Source organism: Marmota monax, unplaced genomic scaffold, assembly GCF_021218885.2.
Source record: "Marmota monax isolate L192 unplaced genomic scaffold, Marmota_monax_Labrador192_F-V1.1 WCK01_AAM20220418_F8-fsc00076, whole genome shotgun sequence".
Lineage (NCBI taxonomy): Eukaryota > Metazoa > Chordata > Mammalia > Rodentia > Sciuridae > Marmota > Marmota monax.
The window spans coordinates 3,133,886-3,148,245 of record NW_026692843.1 but is presented as its reverse complement, the minus strand read 5'-3'; the positions used below and the strand labels follow the sequence as shown (position 1 = coordinate 3,148,245).

The 14,360-nt window shown below is 48.0% G+C and overlaps 2 protein-coding genes across 4 annotated transcripts in view; one reads left to right on the top strand and one right to left on the bottom strand.

The window, feature by feature from the left end:
* The first annotated feature begins 12 nt into the window (after positions 1 to 12).
* Mmp21 (matrix metallopeptidase 21) lies at positions 13 to 12,115 on the top strand. 2 transcript variants are annotated; one of them, XM_046448883.2, is made up of 7 exons: positions 13 to 1,914; positions 3,516 to 4,035; positions 5,050 to 5,189; positions 5,457 to 5,598; positions 6,513 to 6,770; positions 8,910 to 9,079; positions 9,318 to 12,115. In XM_046448883.2, the coding sequence occupies exons 1-7, from the start codon at positions 1,654 to 1,656 to the stop codon at positions 9,615 to 9,617; spliced, it is 1,791 nt and encodes a 596-aa protein (XP_046304839.1). In that variant the 5' UTR covers positions 13 to 1,653; the 3' UTR covers positions 9,618 to 12,115. The 2 variants fall into 2 exon arrangements, with proteins under 2 accessions (XP_046304839.1, XP_046304840.1); XM_046448884.2 differs by having other exon boundaries at positions 1,851 to 2,392.
* Edrf1 (erythroid differentiation regulatory factor 1) overlaps positions 12,068 to 14,360 on the bottom strand; it is a 42,948-nt gene continuing 40,655 nt past the window's right edge. For both annotated transcript variants that reach the window (XM_046448879.2, XM_046448880.2), the window contains one exon: positions 12,068 to 12,904. In XM_046448879.2, coding sequence (XP_046304835.1) covers positions 12,730 to 12,904 — 175 coding nt within the window. In that variant the 3' untranslated portion in view covers positions 12,068 to 12,729. The remainder of the gene's footprint in view (positions 12,905 to 14,360) is intronic.

Here is a 14,360-nt window from a genome sequence, read left to right as displayed (position 1 = left end):
ATTTGAAAGTCAAACCTAGAATAAGTTTACAATCTTCCCTTTGTCAAGGAACCCTTTTCTACAGAAGTTTCTGTTCTTGGGGAAGAACCCAGCTCCAGCAGTCCATGCTGAGGACTCTGGCAGCACTCTAAGTTCCCTCAGCAAAGGAAATCGAGGGACCAGACTCCAAGAGCCTCCATGATGCCACTTGGCATCCTTGGCTATGCAGGAGCCCACTGTGCCAAGGGCAGGCATCGAGGTCTTGAGGCTATTCTCCTGGTTTAATGTCCCCTTCTGGGACTAGAGATGGTGAAACCAACCTTAAAATATTGCAGATTTCAATGTGGCTCTATTATACAGATAAGACAAGTCTATCACTTGTGCCACAAAAGACTTACCCCGGGGATTGACGAATCCTGAACTGGATGAGATGAGGTCACGTGCAGGAGGTCAGAGCAGCACCAACTTGCCTGAAGAGCTTCTTTTTTCACTTTTGTTAGAAATACCGAGGTGCCACAAGAAATCACACACGCGTTCAAAAGTGTACAACCCAGACAGCTGCAGTCTCCTGCTTCATGTTTCCTCCAGGACCAAAAAATTTTGTGACCTCATTCTTATAATATTTCAAATAATTTCTTGGCCATACTCCCAAGCATGGCTTTCAAGGTGTCCCAACTTGGGCTGATTAGCCTTTCCCCCATGCCTCCTGCTGCCTATACTCAGCCACACTTGCCTGAGTGTGGCCATCCACAGCAGCACAAAGCCAACAGCATACACAGACACAAATAATTTTAAGGAACAAGACCCTTTAGGAATGAATTCCTCAAGTCTCCGATCTCTGTCTTAGTGCATTTGTGCTGCTATGACAAAATACCTTAGTAATTTTTAAATACTAAAAATTTAGAGTCTGGGAAATCCAAGATCAAGATGACAGCAAGTTCAGTGTCTCATGGAGGCCTGGTCTCCTCTTCAAGATGGCCTTGAATTTTGTCCTCACATGCAGAAGGGATGGGAGGGCAAAGAACCAATGCCCTCTGAAGCCTCTTTTATAAGCATAACAATCCATTCACACAGCAGAGCTCTTCTGGCCTAATGGCCCCTGAAAGGCCCTCCAGTTTGACACTTGCTTTGGGGGTTGCTTTGGGGGTTACGTTGCAATGTTTATTTAGGAGGGGACACAAACATTCAATCCACAGCAAGCCCTAGGAGAGACCATCCTATCCCCAGGAGGGATGGCTGTCATGCAGGGTTTAAGGTCTGACTTTGAGAAGCACAGACTTTGGCCAGAGCTAGCAAAGTGGGAAGGACTGCCAGCTCCATCTTCTCTGCTGGTCAGAACACAGCTGTGCATGGATCTTGGAGATGTCCAAGCTCCTCACGAGCACCACTTCCCTTCCCAGTGTCACAGGTGTTGCCGTGCTGCTGAATTATCAAGTGTGAGACAAACAGATCCCCTGGCACTTAGTCCCCTTCCCCCTAAAGCCCCTGTCCTGGGTCCCGGTGAGGGTTCCTGGGCTGCAGAGCCATAAGAGCAACACAGAAGGGTGCAGGGGGCTAGGAAGGTTCCCACTTAGGAAACCCAGGCTCCACCCGTCTCAAAGCTCCACAGAGATTCCTTAAGATTTAGTCTCAGGAGATTCCTTAAAAATTAGTCTCACTCCACCAAAAAGTTCCATGCAATTTAGAACAAAATCCAAACAGCTCCCTTGCCACACAGGTCTTTCCCCTGGACCATCCCCTGCTCTCCTTCCCTCCCCTCCCTTCACTCAGGTCCAGCCACGCTGTCTCCTTCCTTCTTGTGTGCTACGGAATTGCCCAGCTGGTTCCTGTGCAGGGCCTTTGCTCCTGCCCCTTGCCTACAATGCAACCTTCAAGCCTCTGTGCCCAGATCTCATCTTCTCACGATGCCTTCTGCCCTCCCGGATATTACTTCAGGTAGGAGAATGCAGTGCTCATCCACGTGCACATCGCCAGAGTGCTGAGATTCTCAGGTATCTGCAACTTGGGGAAGGAATTCCCTGAGGATGTGGCAAACACAGGAGGATGAGGAGAGAGTTCTCATACTAACAAGAAGGGTGGCCCTGGGGTCTTCAAAGGCAGCCTGCCAGGGCTGCTGAGCGGCCTCTCAGAGGGCACACTTCGAGACTGGGTGAGAAAGCTTGTTTGCTCATAAAAGCGTTCCAGGCCCTGCTCATTAAGGAGGAGAGACGGGGGCAAAGCAAGACAAGAGGGCCAGAATCCAGGCTGGGCCATGCTGGCTTTCTCTGTCTTGTGTCCGACACTGTTGCTCAGCTGCCTGGCTGTCCCCTGGCCTGCCCAGGCAGAGACCCTCTTCCACAGCCGGGACCGCTCGGACCTGGAACCATCCCCGCTGCGCAGGGCCAAGCCCATCACTGACCTCCATGCTGCTCAGGTAGGAGAAAGACTCCAAGAGTAGCATCGTCCACATGCACATGATGTGTGGACACGTGTCCACAGACAGGGCATGGCTGCAGACCTTGTGGGGAGCAAGATTTCCATGGTTCTAGCAGGACATGGCTCTGTGCTTAACCTGATGTTCACTATTGGTTTTTGCAGTGCTGGGCTAGATCCCAGGGCCCTGTGCATGCTCAGCAAGCGCTCCACCACCAACCACACTCTAACCCAACCTAATGTTGATTGACAACCCCTGGGTCAGCCTCTAGTCAGTGATTAATGTTGCCCTGTGCAAAAGAACCACAGACTTGAATATCATTGCTTTTCTAAATGCAAGCGAGGTAGTAAGAGGCTAAGGCACTGTTTGAAGAGCGCTCTCTGGAGAAAGGGACAGCTCTAGCAAAGACGCCCTACTGCAAAATCTAGGATCGTCAGCAGAGCCATCTGAGGGTGGCATCCATTGACTCTGCTGGAGCTCCACCATGACCTGGACAAAGGCTCTCATGAGATTTCTTCATGACATGGGTTGGACAGGGAGCGTGACCCTGCAGTCCTAGTGGTCACTATACTCCACAAGCAGATGATCAGAATCTCCCACATTAAGCCCTGGATCTGGTGTTCCTGAAGGTGGAGGGTCTTGAGAAGGGGGCTGGCTGGGTCTGCTGTGGCTGCCAGGACCAAGGGCTGTGATGCTCCCTCCCCTCCCTGTGCTGGGGTGGAATTTGCCACTCCCAGGCCCCTCACTTGTAGTCTCTAGCACCTGGGCCAGACACTGCAGCCTCCCCTATTTATATCCCATGACCTCAGTGCGCTTCCTCCAGTCCTGACCCCTCATCTCCCGACATGCCTCTCCTCCTACCATCCCCACTCCCACCCGGCCTGCTCCAATTCTGCCCCTCCTCAGGCCACACGGTGCCAGGATTTCAGCCAGCCCAGCCAACCCCCTGCACACTGCCCTCACCTTCGGCTACTCTCTCCACGCCCTGTCTCCCTCCCTCTGTCTCTTTCTTCTCCCTCTATCTCCTTTCTGTCATATAGTCCCTGGTCAGGGCAGGCATGGGGCAGTGGGAAGGCCCTGCGGGTGGCAGCCCCTTGGACTTGGGTGCATTTCTCTCCCACAGAAGTTCTTATCCAGATATGGCTGGTCGGAGGGGCCTTCAGCCTGGGGTCCCAGCCCCAAGGAGCCAGCAGCAGCCCCTGTGGGCCCCACCCTGGCCGAAGCTGTGCGCAGGTTCCAGAGAGTGAATGCGCTGCCAGCCAGTGGGAAGCTGGATGCAGCTACCCTGGAGGCCATGAACAGGCCTCGCTGTGGTGTCCCTGACACCCGGCTGCCAGCCCTGTCGACCCCTTCAGACCCACGGCCCAGGGCCCGATCAAAGCGATTCCTACAAATGCTGCTACCCAGGCCAGGTGGGCAGCAGGAGGACTCCTCAGACAGTGGGGCCCTGAGGGCCTTCTCCAAAAAGACCCTGACCTGGAGACTGGTGGGCGAGGCCTACAGCAGCCAGCTCTCTGTGGACGAGCAGAGATACATCTTCAGACTGGCCTTCAGGATGTGGAGTGAGGTGACACCGCTGGACTTCCGGGAGGATCTCACTGCTCCTGGGGCCACAGTGGACATAAAACTGGGTTTTGGGAGAGGTAATAAGGGGCAGGTTCAGGACCCCCCACGCTTCCTGCCCACTCTGCAAGCACACACCTTCGGCCTTTCCCTCTGGGTTCCTCACCTGCATGCTGGGCACTGCGCTTCCTGGAGTCAGTCCCACCCTGGTTGCCTCAGTCACCTGCAGAAAGGTGGTGCAACTGCTCTCCCTGGCTTGTTCTGAGGTGACACCCAACAGGGAGAGGCAGATGTAAGCCCTCTATTAATGTTACCATCTTAGAACTTACCAGAAAAGGGATGGACCTGTCACCTAGCAGGGCACCTGGAGTGGTCACAGGGGACACCAAGGCCAGCCTGCTCCCCTCAGAGGAGGTGGGCCCATGGGTGCAGGCCAGCTGTAGGAGCTTGCTCACCTGGAGCATTCAGTATGCCACCAAGACTCCACACACGCGCCCCTCCCTGGTCCTGTGGAGAAGCCAAGGGTATATAACATTGACCTGAGTAAGGAGATAGCCAGGGTCACCCACAGGTACCACCAACTCTTAGCTGGTAAGATTTGGACAAATATCCTAACATCTCTGTGCCCCGTGTGTGAACCAGGGCAGCTCCTGGCTGTCCTGGTCTTGCTGAATCAGTGTCTCAGTGAGAGTGCATGGGGCACGGTTTGTTGAAAAAGCATATAAGGGACAGCGACCTTCAGGGACCTTCCAGCTGTCAGGACCCAGTTCCAGTGCCCTCCCCTCCGTGAGCACTTCAGACATCACCCATCTCCCCGTCCCCACACTCCTCTCCCTGCTGCTCCCAGCTTTGGAACCTGCTCCTTTGCTATAGTCTGTACTTCATGATGAGTTTGTAGATGACCATGGCTCCGCACTCCTCCTCCTGAGCTCGGCACTCCTCCTCCTGGCGGCAATTAACCCAGTTGTGGCCATGCCCGCTCCTGCCCCTGGTGCAAGCTCCTGGAGGCTGACTGCTGTCAAGTCTGTCTGGTTAGGTAGGGAATCTGCAATGGGCACCCCTCACTCACCAGAACCACTCTGTCCCCTTGCCAGGCCGGCACCTGGGCTGTCCTCGGGTGTTTGATGGGAGCGGACAGGAGTTCGCACATGCCTGGCACCTGGGCGATATTCACTTTGATGATGATGAGCACTTCACACCACCCACGAGTGACACAGGCATCAGCCTTCTCAAAGTGAGTAGCTCATGCTGCTCTACTGAGCAGGAAAGGGCAGGCAGCACGGGCCCAGTGTGAAAGCCAGGGCCTACCACGGCATGTGCATGCCCTGAGGTGGCTGGAGGGTCTGGGGATGCTTCCTAGTTCTCACCATGTTCCCCTTTTCCTGAAAAAGCACAGCACCAGTGAGGCACAGGCCTGTCCTCTGTAATTCAGGGACCAGTCCCAGTGGTACTCAAAGGCCCAGGATTGGCCCTGCACCCATGGTTTGTGTTGCCCTCCTAGGTGGCTGTCCATGAAATTGGCCATGTCCTCGGCCTGCCTCACACCTACAGGATGGGATCCATAATGCAACCAAATTACATTCCCCAGAAACCTGCGTTTGAGCTGGACTGGTCAGATAGAAAAGCAATCCAGAGACTGTATGGTAAGACAGCTCTTGGGCCGGTTCTCCCCAGAGCTCCCAGAGGACACTCAGGGTGCCAAGACACACCAGGACCCTGCTTGCCGCTCAGTGAGAGGCAGGTCCCCAGGGAGCACAAAGTTCCACTAAGTATTTGTCCCCTAACTCCACGGGACAATTTCCTTAGTTAAATGTGGCCCTGCTCTGACTGCAGCCACAGGTGAAGGACACAGGTAGGCAAAGCACACTCCCCGTGGACAATCCTCCAGCCCTCTCCTCCACATGCCGCCTGTGTTGGCTGGGAGAAAGGCTGACCTGTGCCTCAGTATCACACAGGAGCACCAAGGGGAAGCCACTGGGAGCTTTCTAGCAATTCTAAGGCAAAGAACTGATTAAGCTTGCAGCGGCAGCTTTAATTTTTATTTAGTTGTTCAGGCTGAGGTACTTATGGGTCATTATTTAATGAAAATGATCAGTGATTTAACACAGATGCCCAAGGCAAGGAAAGCTAGGCTTCCCCTTCCCATGTACAGGAGCCTCACGGAGACCACCCTGTTTCTGTTCTTGGCACTCAGGGCCTTTGGAGACAATGGAAGCCAGGACACACTTATTTCCCCAGTGGAGCTCTTCCTCTAGCGTGTGCCCAGAACCAGAGGGCCTTCCTCTAATGAAGTCAGACTGGCCATCAAAAGAGAAATCAGGTGGTCATAAAACTTGGCATTCAGTCCAAGTCTGAGAGCATTATGAGCAACTCGTGTGGCTGGACTCTTGCAGGCAACCTGGGTCCCTGGTTCTGCTCAGCCCACGTCTAATAGCAGATGGTGTCTTGCTTTAAGGTGTGTCAATAGAAAACCCCAGATTTGCAATTATCTCTATCCAGTCACACCTGAAAGTTGACATTTGTACCATGTGACAGGTGGCCGGATTTTTCTTTTCAGGTTCATGTGAAGGATCATTTGATACTGCATTTGACTGGATTCGAAAAGAGAGAAACCAATATGGTGAGGTGATGGTGAGGTTCAGCACCTATTTCTTCCGCAACAGCTGGTACTGGCTTTATGAAAATCGAAACAACAGGACCCGCTATGGGGATCCTCTTCCAATCCTCACTGGCTGGCACGGAATCCCAGCACGAAAGATAGATGCGTTCGTCCACATCTGGACATGGAGAAGAGACGAACGTTATTTTTTTAAAGGTAAAGATTCTTCATGGGTGGCCTCATTGCTCTTTTTTAAAAAAATATTTTTAGTTGTCTATGGACTTTATTTTTTATTTATATGCAGTGCTGAGAATCGAACCTGGTGCTTTACATGTTAGGCAAGCATTCTACCACTGAGCCACAACCCCAGCCCTCGCCATTTCTCTTAATAAGAGAAATGCATTCAGAATAAATGTTCTAAGTCCCTACCATGGAATCTATTGTAATGCTCTGGTAATTACTTGCTTGATTCCAGTCTGCCCCATTGGACTGCGAGCTTTGTGTGAACAGGGGTTGGGTCGTGTCCCTGATCTTTTACAAGAAGGCACTTAACGTCATTGAATGGATGTGTAAAGAACTTTGCTAGACACTTGAAGTAGCTGACAAAGCACTGTTACCTGGTTCTGGAGGAAAAAGGATGCCCTGGAAGGCTAGCAACACAGGCATAATTCCAGGGGGCAGGCCGAGCAGGGAGGTGACCACTGCCACCTGGAATCCATGCTAGTATTCCAGAAGTCAGGACTTGCCCTGGACTAAGGATGGGAGAGATCCGGAATGCCTAGAGGAGGGCACCCAGACTGCAGTGTGGGTGTGTGCAGTGGCCAGAGACAAGCAGCAGGAGTGGGGAATGGAAAAGGCTCATCTGTGGACTCCATTGAAGGGGGACAGGGGACCCACATGGGATGAGATTCTGAGAAGACTGGTGGTCCGACCTTGGAGAGCCTCAAATGGAGTAACCAGGGTCTGGACTTCATCCAGCAAGTAGCAAGGAATCAATTTCTGAACAGAGAAGAGCAGTGTTTTGCAGGAGGTGATTCGGCCAGGGTGGGGTGACCATGTGAAGAGCAGGTTGGGGCTGTCTTGCTGCTGTTCTCCTTATTCACAAGCCACCCTGTCCAGCATCTCCACACCCAGCTCATGCAGACACGCTGCTTCGCAAACCCAGTGGGCTGCAATCCAATCCCAAACGTGATGTTGTGGCTCCTGCTCTTTCCTTTGCAGGAATGTTGTGTGTACCTCTTGAACTTGAATCTCAGTGATCCAAACTATGCTGCATTAAACTGCTCAGAGTTAACAAAGCAAGAGCTGAACTGCGAGAACGTCATATGCAAACTTTATTATCAGGATCCTATGTCTAGATTTGGTCTTTAGTTCCCTTCATATCACACAAGATTTTTTCAGTGCTTTAAAGAACTTACATTGGCAACAAGGAGTCAGTACAGAATTAGGTCATGATGGGGGACTGCTTTAAAAACATCTTTAATTTGCTGTAAATATTTTAAATTCTAAAAAATCCCAGTTAGAGTGAATTGCTGCTCCACTGGGACATCTCAGTGCCAATTGTAGTGCGTGTGTGGTTGCTAAGGGATGTCACTACTTGAGTACGCCATGAGTTGTGCAAACAGATGTGTCTAACTCAGCAGATTTATTTATTCTATTGTGTGCTGACAACAGGTCATATCTTTACGAACTAAAAAGGAAAGCCTAGAATAATCCTCTCCTGTTTCAGAGCATTAAATTAGCATTTGAATGTTAAAACAAAATTAACCGGAGTATATTATTTCTCAGGATAGTGGGTCTGGGTGGACTCTGAATTTGCACAAGTCACTTCGAGGCTCTACTCCAGTTTCCTTATTTGCAAAATGGGGATGGAGAGACAGATGGTTAAAAAACACTGGAAAAGGTATAACCCAGGAATAAGCATCGGGATTTCTTCTGTTAAGAGACCTTGTATCAATTAGAGTAGGAAAGTGATTCTGGGCCAACACGTGGGCCACTAACATGCAAAAGGACATTGTTGGACCATGAAAGAGGAAAAAAAAATCAAGATGCTCAGGTGAAAGAGACCACATTTTTGAGAGCCAACAGGACGATGTGAATAGATCAGGGCTCTCTGTGAGACACCATCAACAATCTAGTTGCAGCAGTGTCAAGTACAGAAAACGTTATTGGGGTCAAATTGAGAAGTCATCCAAAACCTGGGAAAACCACTGAGACTTCAGTAGGTGCCACAAGCCCAGCTTTCTCTGGGAATCTGGCAGAGCATATGCAGAATGGGCTGGGCCTGTATAGGAGGCTGTCCATCAGGTTTCCTGTGATTTAAAAGCCATATTTGTATTTTTGGTTGACACTCAGGAAATCAATACTGGAGATATGACAGTGACAAGGACCAGGCCCACACAGATGAAGAAGGAAGAAGCTACCCCAAACTGATTTCAGAAGGGTTTCCTGGCATCCCCAGTCCCCTGGACACTGCCTTTTATGACAGAAGGCAACAGCTAATTTACTTCTTCAAGGTGTCCTTTGTAAGTAGCACTGCTTCTGTATTCCCGTCTGAGATGTGTCGAATGAACAAAATTCTCAGTTGAAAGCTGTTCTCCTTGCTTCAGGTCTAACAGCAGTGGCAGATCATTAGGTGGAGAACTATTTAGAACTTCAGGTCTAAAGAACTCAGTGCACAGTTGGATGTAATTAACTCACTGCTGAAGTTAACCTAAATATCAATGAACTTCAGAACAGTCTTACTCTCTAATTTGTTTGCAGGTATTTGCATTTGATGTCAACAGAAACCAAGTACTGAATTCTTATCCAAAGAAGATTACTGAAGTTTTTCCAGCAATAAGACCACACAACCATCCCTTTAGAAATATAGATTCAGCTTACTATTCCTATGCACATGGCTCCATTTTCTTTTTCAAAGGCAATGCCTATTGGAAAGTAGTTAATGACAAAGACAAACAACAGAATTCCTGGCTTCCTTCTAATGGTGTATTTCCAAAAAGGTCTATTTCAGAGAAGTGGTTTGATGTTTGTGATGTCCACACCTCCACACTGGACATGTAATGAGGAAAACTCAAACAGGGTAAGATTTTTTTCGAAGAGAAAAAGTCTGACTTCTTTTACAAAGAAGTGAATATAGCTCCCCAAGTTAAAATCAATGGGAAAAAAAAAAAACAAAACTTGCTTAAACTTTTAAAATATTTGGTTTTAAGATCAATTGCTCAGGCAAAACCAATCAACTGCCAAATAATTTTATTAACTTTTCAGAAAATCTCCCCCCCACACACAAACAAGCACCCTGAGGCAGCCTCACATTTGCTTTCGGTTCTGCGTGGAACTCTGCAGCTGCACCCCAACAATGCACCCAGCCCTGCTGCACGGGGATGGGGAGGCTGCCAGTGCCATGGCGTAAGTGTATGCTTACTGCACTTAAAACAATGTGATGGGAAAAGCCACAGAATTTGAATTAAGTACCAGCTGCAGTGGTACATGCCTGTAATCCCAGCAGCTCAGGAGGCTGAGGCAGGAGGATCTCGAGTTCAAAGCCAGCTTCAGCAACTTAGTGAGGCCCTGTCTTAAAATAAAAATCTAAAAAGGGGCTGACGATGTGGCTTAATGGCTAAGCACCCCTGGGTTCAATCCCCAGTAACAAAAAACCCCATATATATATTATATATGTAGGTACATACATATGTATGTACATACATACACACACATATACATATACCCACACACACACACACACACACACACCCCTCGTCATAATGATAGGTGAAAGTATATGAAAGGTTTTCACATGTCTGTCTTGATCTTCCTGCAAGGCAGGACAGACACAGTGAATGTTTCCAGCCTGAGATGCTGAAGTTCACTTGTTAAACCTGTGATGGCCTCTGGCCCTGACACCAGCTGTGCTGTTTGCACACATAGGCCTGCATCTCATTGGTCCTGAACAGAGGAGCTTTTGTCTTGCTGAAATTCATTTGGTGTTCTACTTTCCCTGCAGAGCAACAAACACTTGTGTGATAGTCAGACCACCAAAATAGAGCTCTGGGAGCTAGTTGGATAGTTTTATTTTCTCCATATCAGTTATATTTAGGACAGGCATGATGTTCCTTCAAGTTTAATATGCATAATATGATATTTTTTGGTGGTACTGGAGATGGAACCCAGACCTCATGCATGCTGGGCATGAGCTCTGTCAGTGAGCCACATATCTCCAGCCCTGGCTGTTAATTCTTAACACACACCACACACACACAGGGAAAAGGAAAAAAAAAGGAAGAAAACCATAATCCCATATGTAATGATGTGGGCAAAATTTGGCAATGAAATTAACTGAAAGATGCAGTAGCCTCAGTGACCAGGACACAAATAACCACATTTCTCCTAATGGAACATTTAAAACAGAGGCACTGTAAGAAGCTTTAAATTAAACCCAGCAAATTACAAATATATTTAAAAAGGAATTTTTTATTCCCTCTGTAGAAATCTTCATGTCATTGTTTTGACAAAAGAAGACAGAATTTATATTTTCTTGCTTAAAAACAATTTTCCTCTCAACTAAAAGTCTGTTTAGCTAAGGGGAAAGGATAGGAGACAAGAAAAGTAACCCTAACATCCCTAACTCCAGCTCGTTCTACCCAAGAAGGAAAATCCTTTTTGAATCCATGAACCCAGAGGGCGATATAACCACTGGAGGTGCCCCGGGCTAAAGAGCAGAGGGAAGCAACACTGTTCTGTGTGGACTCCAGCTGCCAGGGAAAGAGAATGAAGCCCTGCCAGAAGGAGACACTGCTGATTTGGAGCAAATGCTTTAACCACTTAGGCAAAACTTTAAATGCTTCAATGATTAACTTTTGTAAACTGATGCAAATCTGTCCCAAGAATGATGTAAGTCAAAGAACTAGACAAATGGTAAAAGAGTTCTGCCAAGCTGATAGGTGTCAATTCATTTTCCATGAAAACACTCAGGATTCTCTATGTAAGGAACAAGCAGTTTGTGAAAATTTAGCTTGAAACCAGTTTACTCCAGACAACTTTGTGGTGGAGCTTGGATTCTTTCAGGTGTGGTTGGTGTGGAGGGGCTGCTGGTCAACACAGAGGAACTGCACAATGAAACCAACCATCCCTGGGCCTGAAGGGGCAGGTGACATCCATTCCTGCCACTGAGCCCAGCCAGCAGGCTTGTCATAACCACAGTCAGTGGCACAGGGGCCCAGACTCTCACCACCACATGAAAGAATCCGACTCCCACGTTACACCATTTCTTGAAATTGAGTATTGATCATAAGGGACAAGTACAGCCTTGTATACACTGGAGGCTTTGTTGGGCGGGGAAGTGTATGTATGCAATCAGACAAGACCCACACACAGCAAGGAGTAAGTGAAATATTCCAGTGAAAACTGAGTGGATGGCAAAGTTTTACTTTTAACGTTATGATCTTTATTTTGTAATTATTAAACTGAGTTCAAATCACAATTTAATGTGAGGAATGAAAAAATGGAAAATAAGATATTTTAAATAAATAGTTTATTCAAAATAGTTTTGTTTTTTACCTTATTCACAGTTTCAAGTTTAAAATGAAAAAGGAGGGGAGGGGAAATAATACTATTCCTGATCAACTGTCATATAAAGTTGAAGAAAAGTGAATCCCTTCAAAACATGCATTAAATATAGAGTAGTGCACAATGGCTAGTCTTCAAAACTCCTGCACTGAAATTCACAAAGGGGACGCTCTTGTGCAATTTGGAAGGAAATATTGTAGATTTATAGGAAGTTTCTTTAACCCATTTGAACCTGTAATATCATTTGGATAAAAGGTTCTCTTGGTGGAAGCAACATTTTATCCAAAATAATATCTTAAACCTTTGTTATCCAAGATACTTCAAAAATATCTGAAAGTATAATTGCATAACAGAAAGTCTATTAATATTGAGGTACCATGTACGTCTCATAGAAATAAAAGCTGAAGCTTTCAGTTCAGTTCTGGCTTTAGCACTTCAAACGAAGAAGCCAAAGAACTCACCATTGTCTGTCTGTCATGAGAAATAAGTACATGCCTGTTTCAAATGGGTATTTCCTCACATTTAATGAAACTCAGCACCGAATGGACAAAGCCACTCCTGTGGTCAGAAGGCACTGTCAGCACGTCTGCAGACGCAGCTCTGCGCGAGGTCACTGAACGGCGCCGCTGCTTACTCCGCTGCCCCCATGAGCAAGCTGCCCCAGCAAATGGATGATGACATCAATTCTTTCCAAAAGACTTGCACTTTTGTTTGCAGTAGCTCTCAAAAGCTGGGAGTAAATTTGCTTGTTGGATTTGAGAAGTCCATCTTCTTCAATGTTATTGCTGGGGTCCCCCCGCCAAAAAAAAAAAAAAAAAAAGGACAACAGGTGAAGGGCACAGTGAAGGGATCTGGAAACAGTAACAGCACAGCAGTGGTGCTACACAGAGAAGCAGGTCTCCCAGTGCCTCCCCATACCTACCGTCTATCTTCTGTTCCTAGACCTGTCTTGACACTCATGTCAATACATCAACTAAAACTGAGTTAAAGCCTTTTATCTGTTCACGTCCTCTGCCAGGAACTGCTCTTGGTAGTGAACCAAACGGACAAAAGTCCCTGTTTTGTGTGAGGGGTGGTGGTGGGACACTGGGAGAAGATGTACAGTGGACAACTATGCTGGGGATGCAGCTCAGTGGTGGAGTGCATGCCTAGCATGCCCCAGGACCCGAGTTCAACCTCCAGCACCAGAAGAAAACAAAACAGACAGTGGCAGATGACTGTCACATCCCCTAAAAGAAACAGAGTTGATATGGTTGAGGGCACTGGAAAGCCAGATGGCTTTCCTCTACTTTGTATTTTTTTTTTTTTTGCAGTATTAGAGACTGAACCTAGGGCCTCACACATAGTCTACCACTGAATTGTACCTTCAGCCCTTTTGTTCTAAATCAGAGGCTTCCTAAAATGCTCAGGCTGGCTTCAAACTCATGATCCTCCCACTTCAACCTCCTGAGCAGTTAGGATCATGGGCCTGCGCCACCACTCCTGTCTCCTATACTCTGAACCAACTGCAGAACGCCAGCTCTTACATTGGAGCCACCTAGGACATCGAGCAGAGTCACAGGATGGCAGCACCCCCATGCTGTCTAAGGACACTGGTGCACCTTCTGGTGAAGATGCTCCTCCACTGAGGTACATATTACACCACTCCACTGTAAAAGTTTAATTGGTTCTGAAAATATTTACCCCTTATAATGGATTAATGTATGAGATGCAAGACTAGTAATTACATGGCAGTTCAATTCTAGCCACCCTCCTTTTAATGCGTCTACATGTATAAGAGACCCAGCTCACAAGCCAGCAGTTTCACGGCTCCTAGCAAAATGTGACACACCTCCACAGGACAACGTTGCCCCTCGCAAAGCAAGGACTGATTTGATTTTACCGTAAAAGATAAGGCCCCCAAAAGTTGACAATTTGGATCAGGGTCAAAACGTCATGTTTCCCACTATTTTTTCCCCCTTGGTACCAGGGATGGAACCTAAAGGTGCTTAACCACCGAGCGACATCGCCAGCCCTTTTTGTCTTTTGAGACAGGTCTCACTAGGTTGCTTAGGGCCTTGCTAAGTTGCTGAGGCTGGCTTTGAACTCGCAATTCTCCTGCCTCCGCCTCCCAAGCTGCTGGGATTAAAGGCATGTGCCACCATGCAGGGCTCGTTTCCCAATTTCTAATGCTGTGCTCTTTCTCCTTCCTAGTGTGCAAATTCTCTCCCCTTGCCCAAGAGACCTCTGGGCCTGCCAAAG

Coding starts and splice junctions, on each gene's coding strand:
- Mmp21 (XM_046448883.2), top strand. CDS start 1,654: ATGCAATTTAGAACAAAATCCAAACAGCTCCCTTGCCACACAGGTCTT. Junction 4,036..5,049: donor AAAACTGGGTTTTGGGAGAG/GTAATAAGGGGC, acceptor TCCCCTTGCCAG/GCCGGCACCTGGGCTGTCCT. Junction 6,771..8,909: donor CGAACGTTATTTTTTTAAAG/GTAAAGATTCTT, acceptor GTTGACACTCAG/GAAATCAATACTGGAGATAT.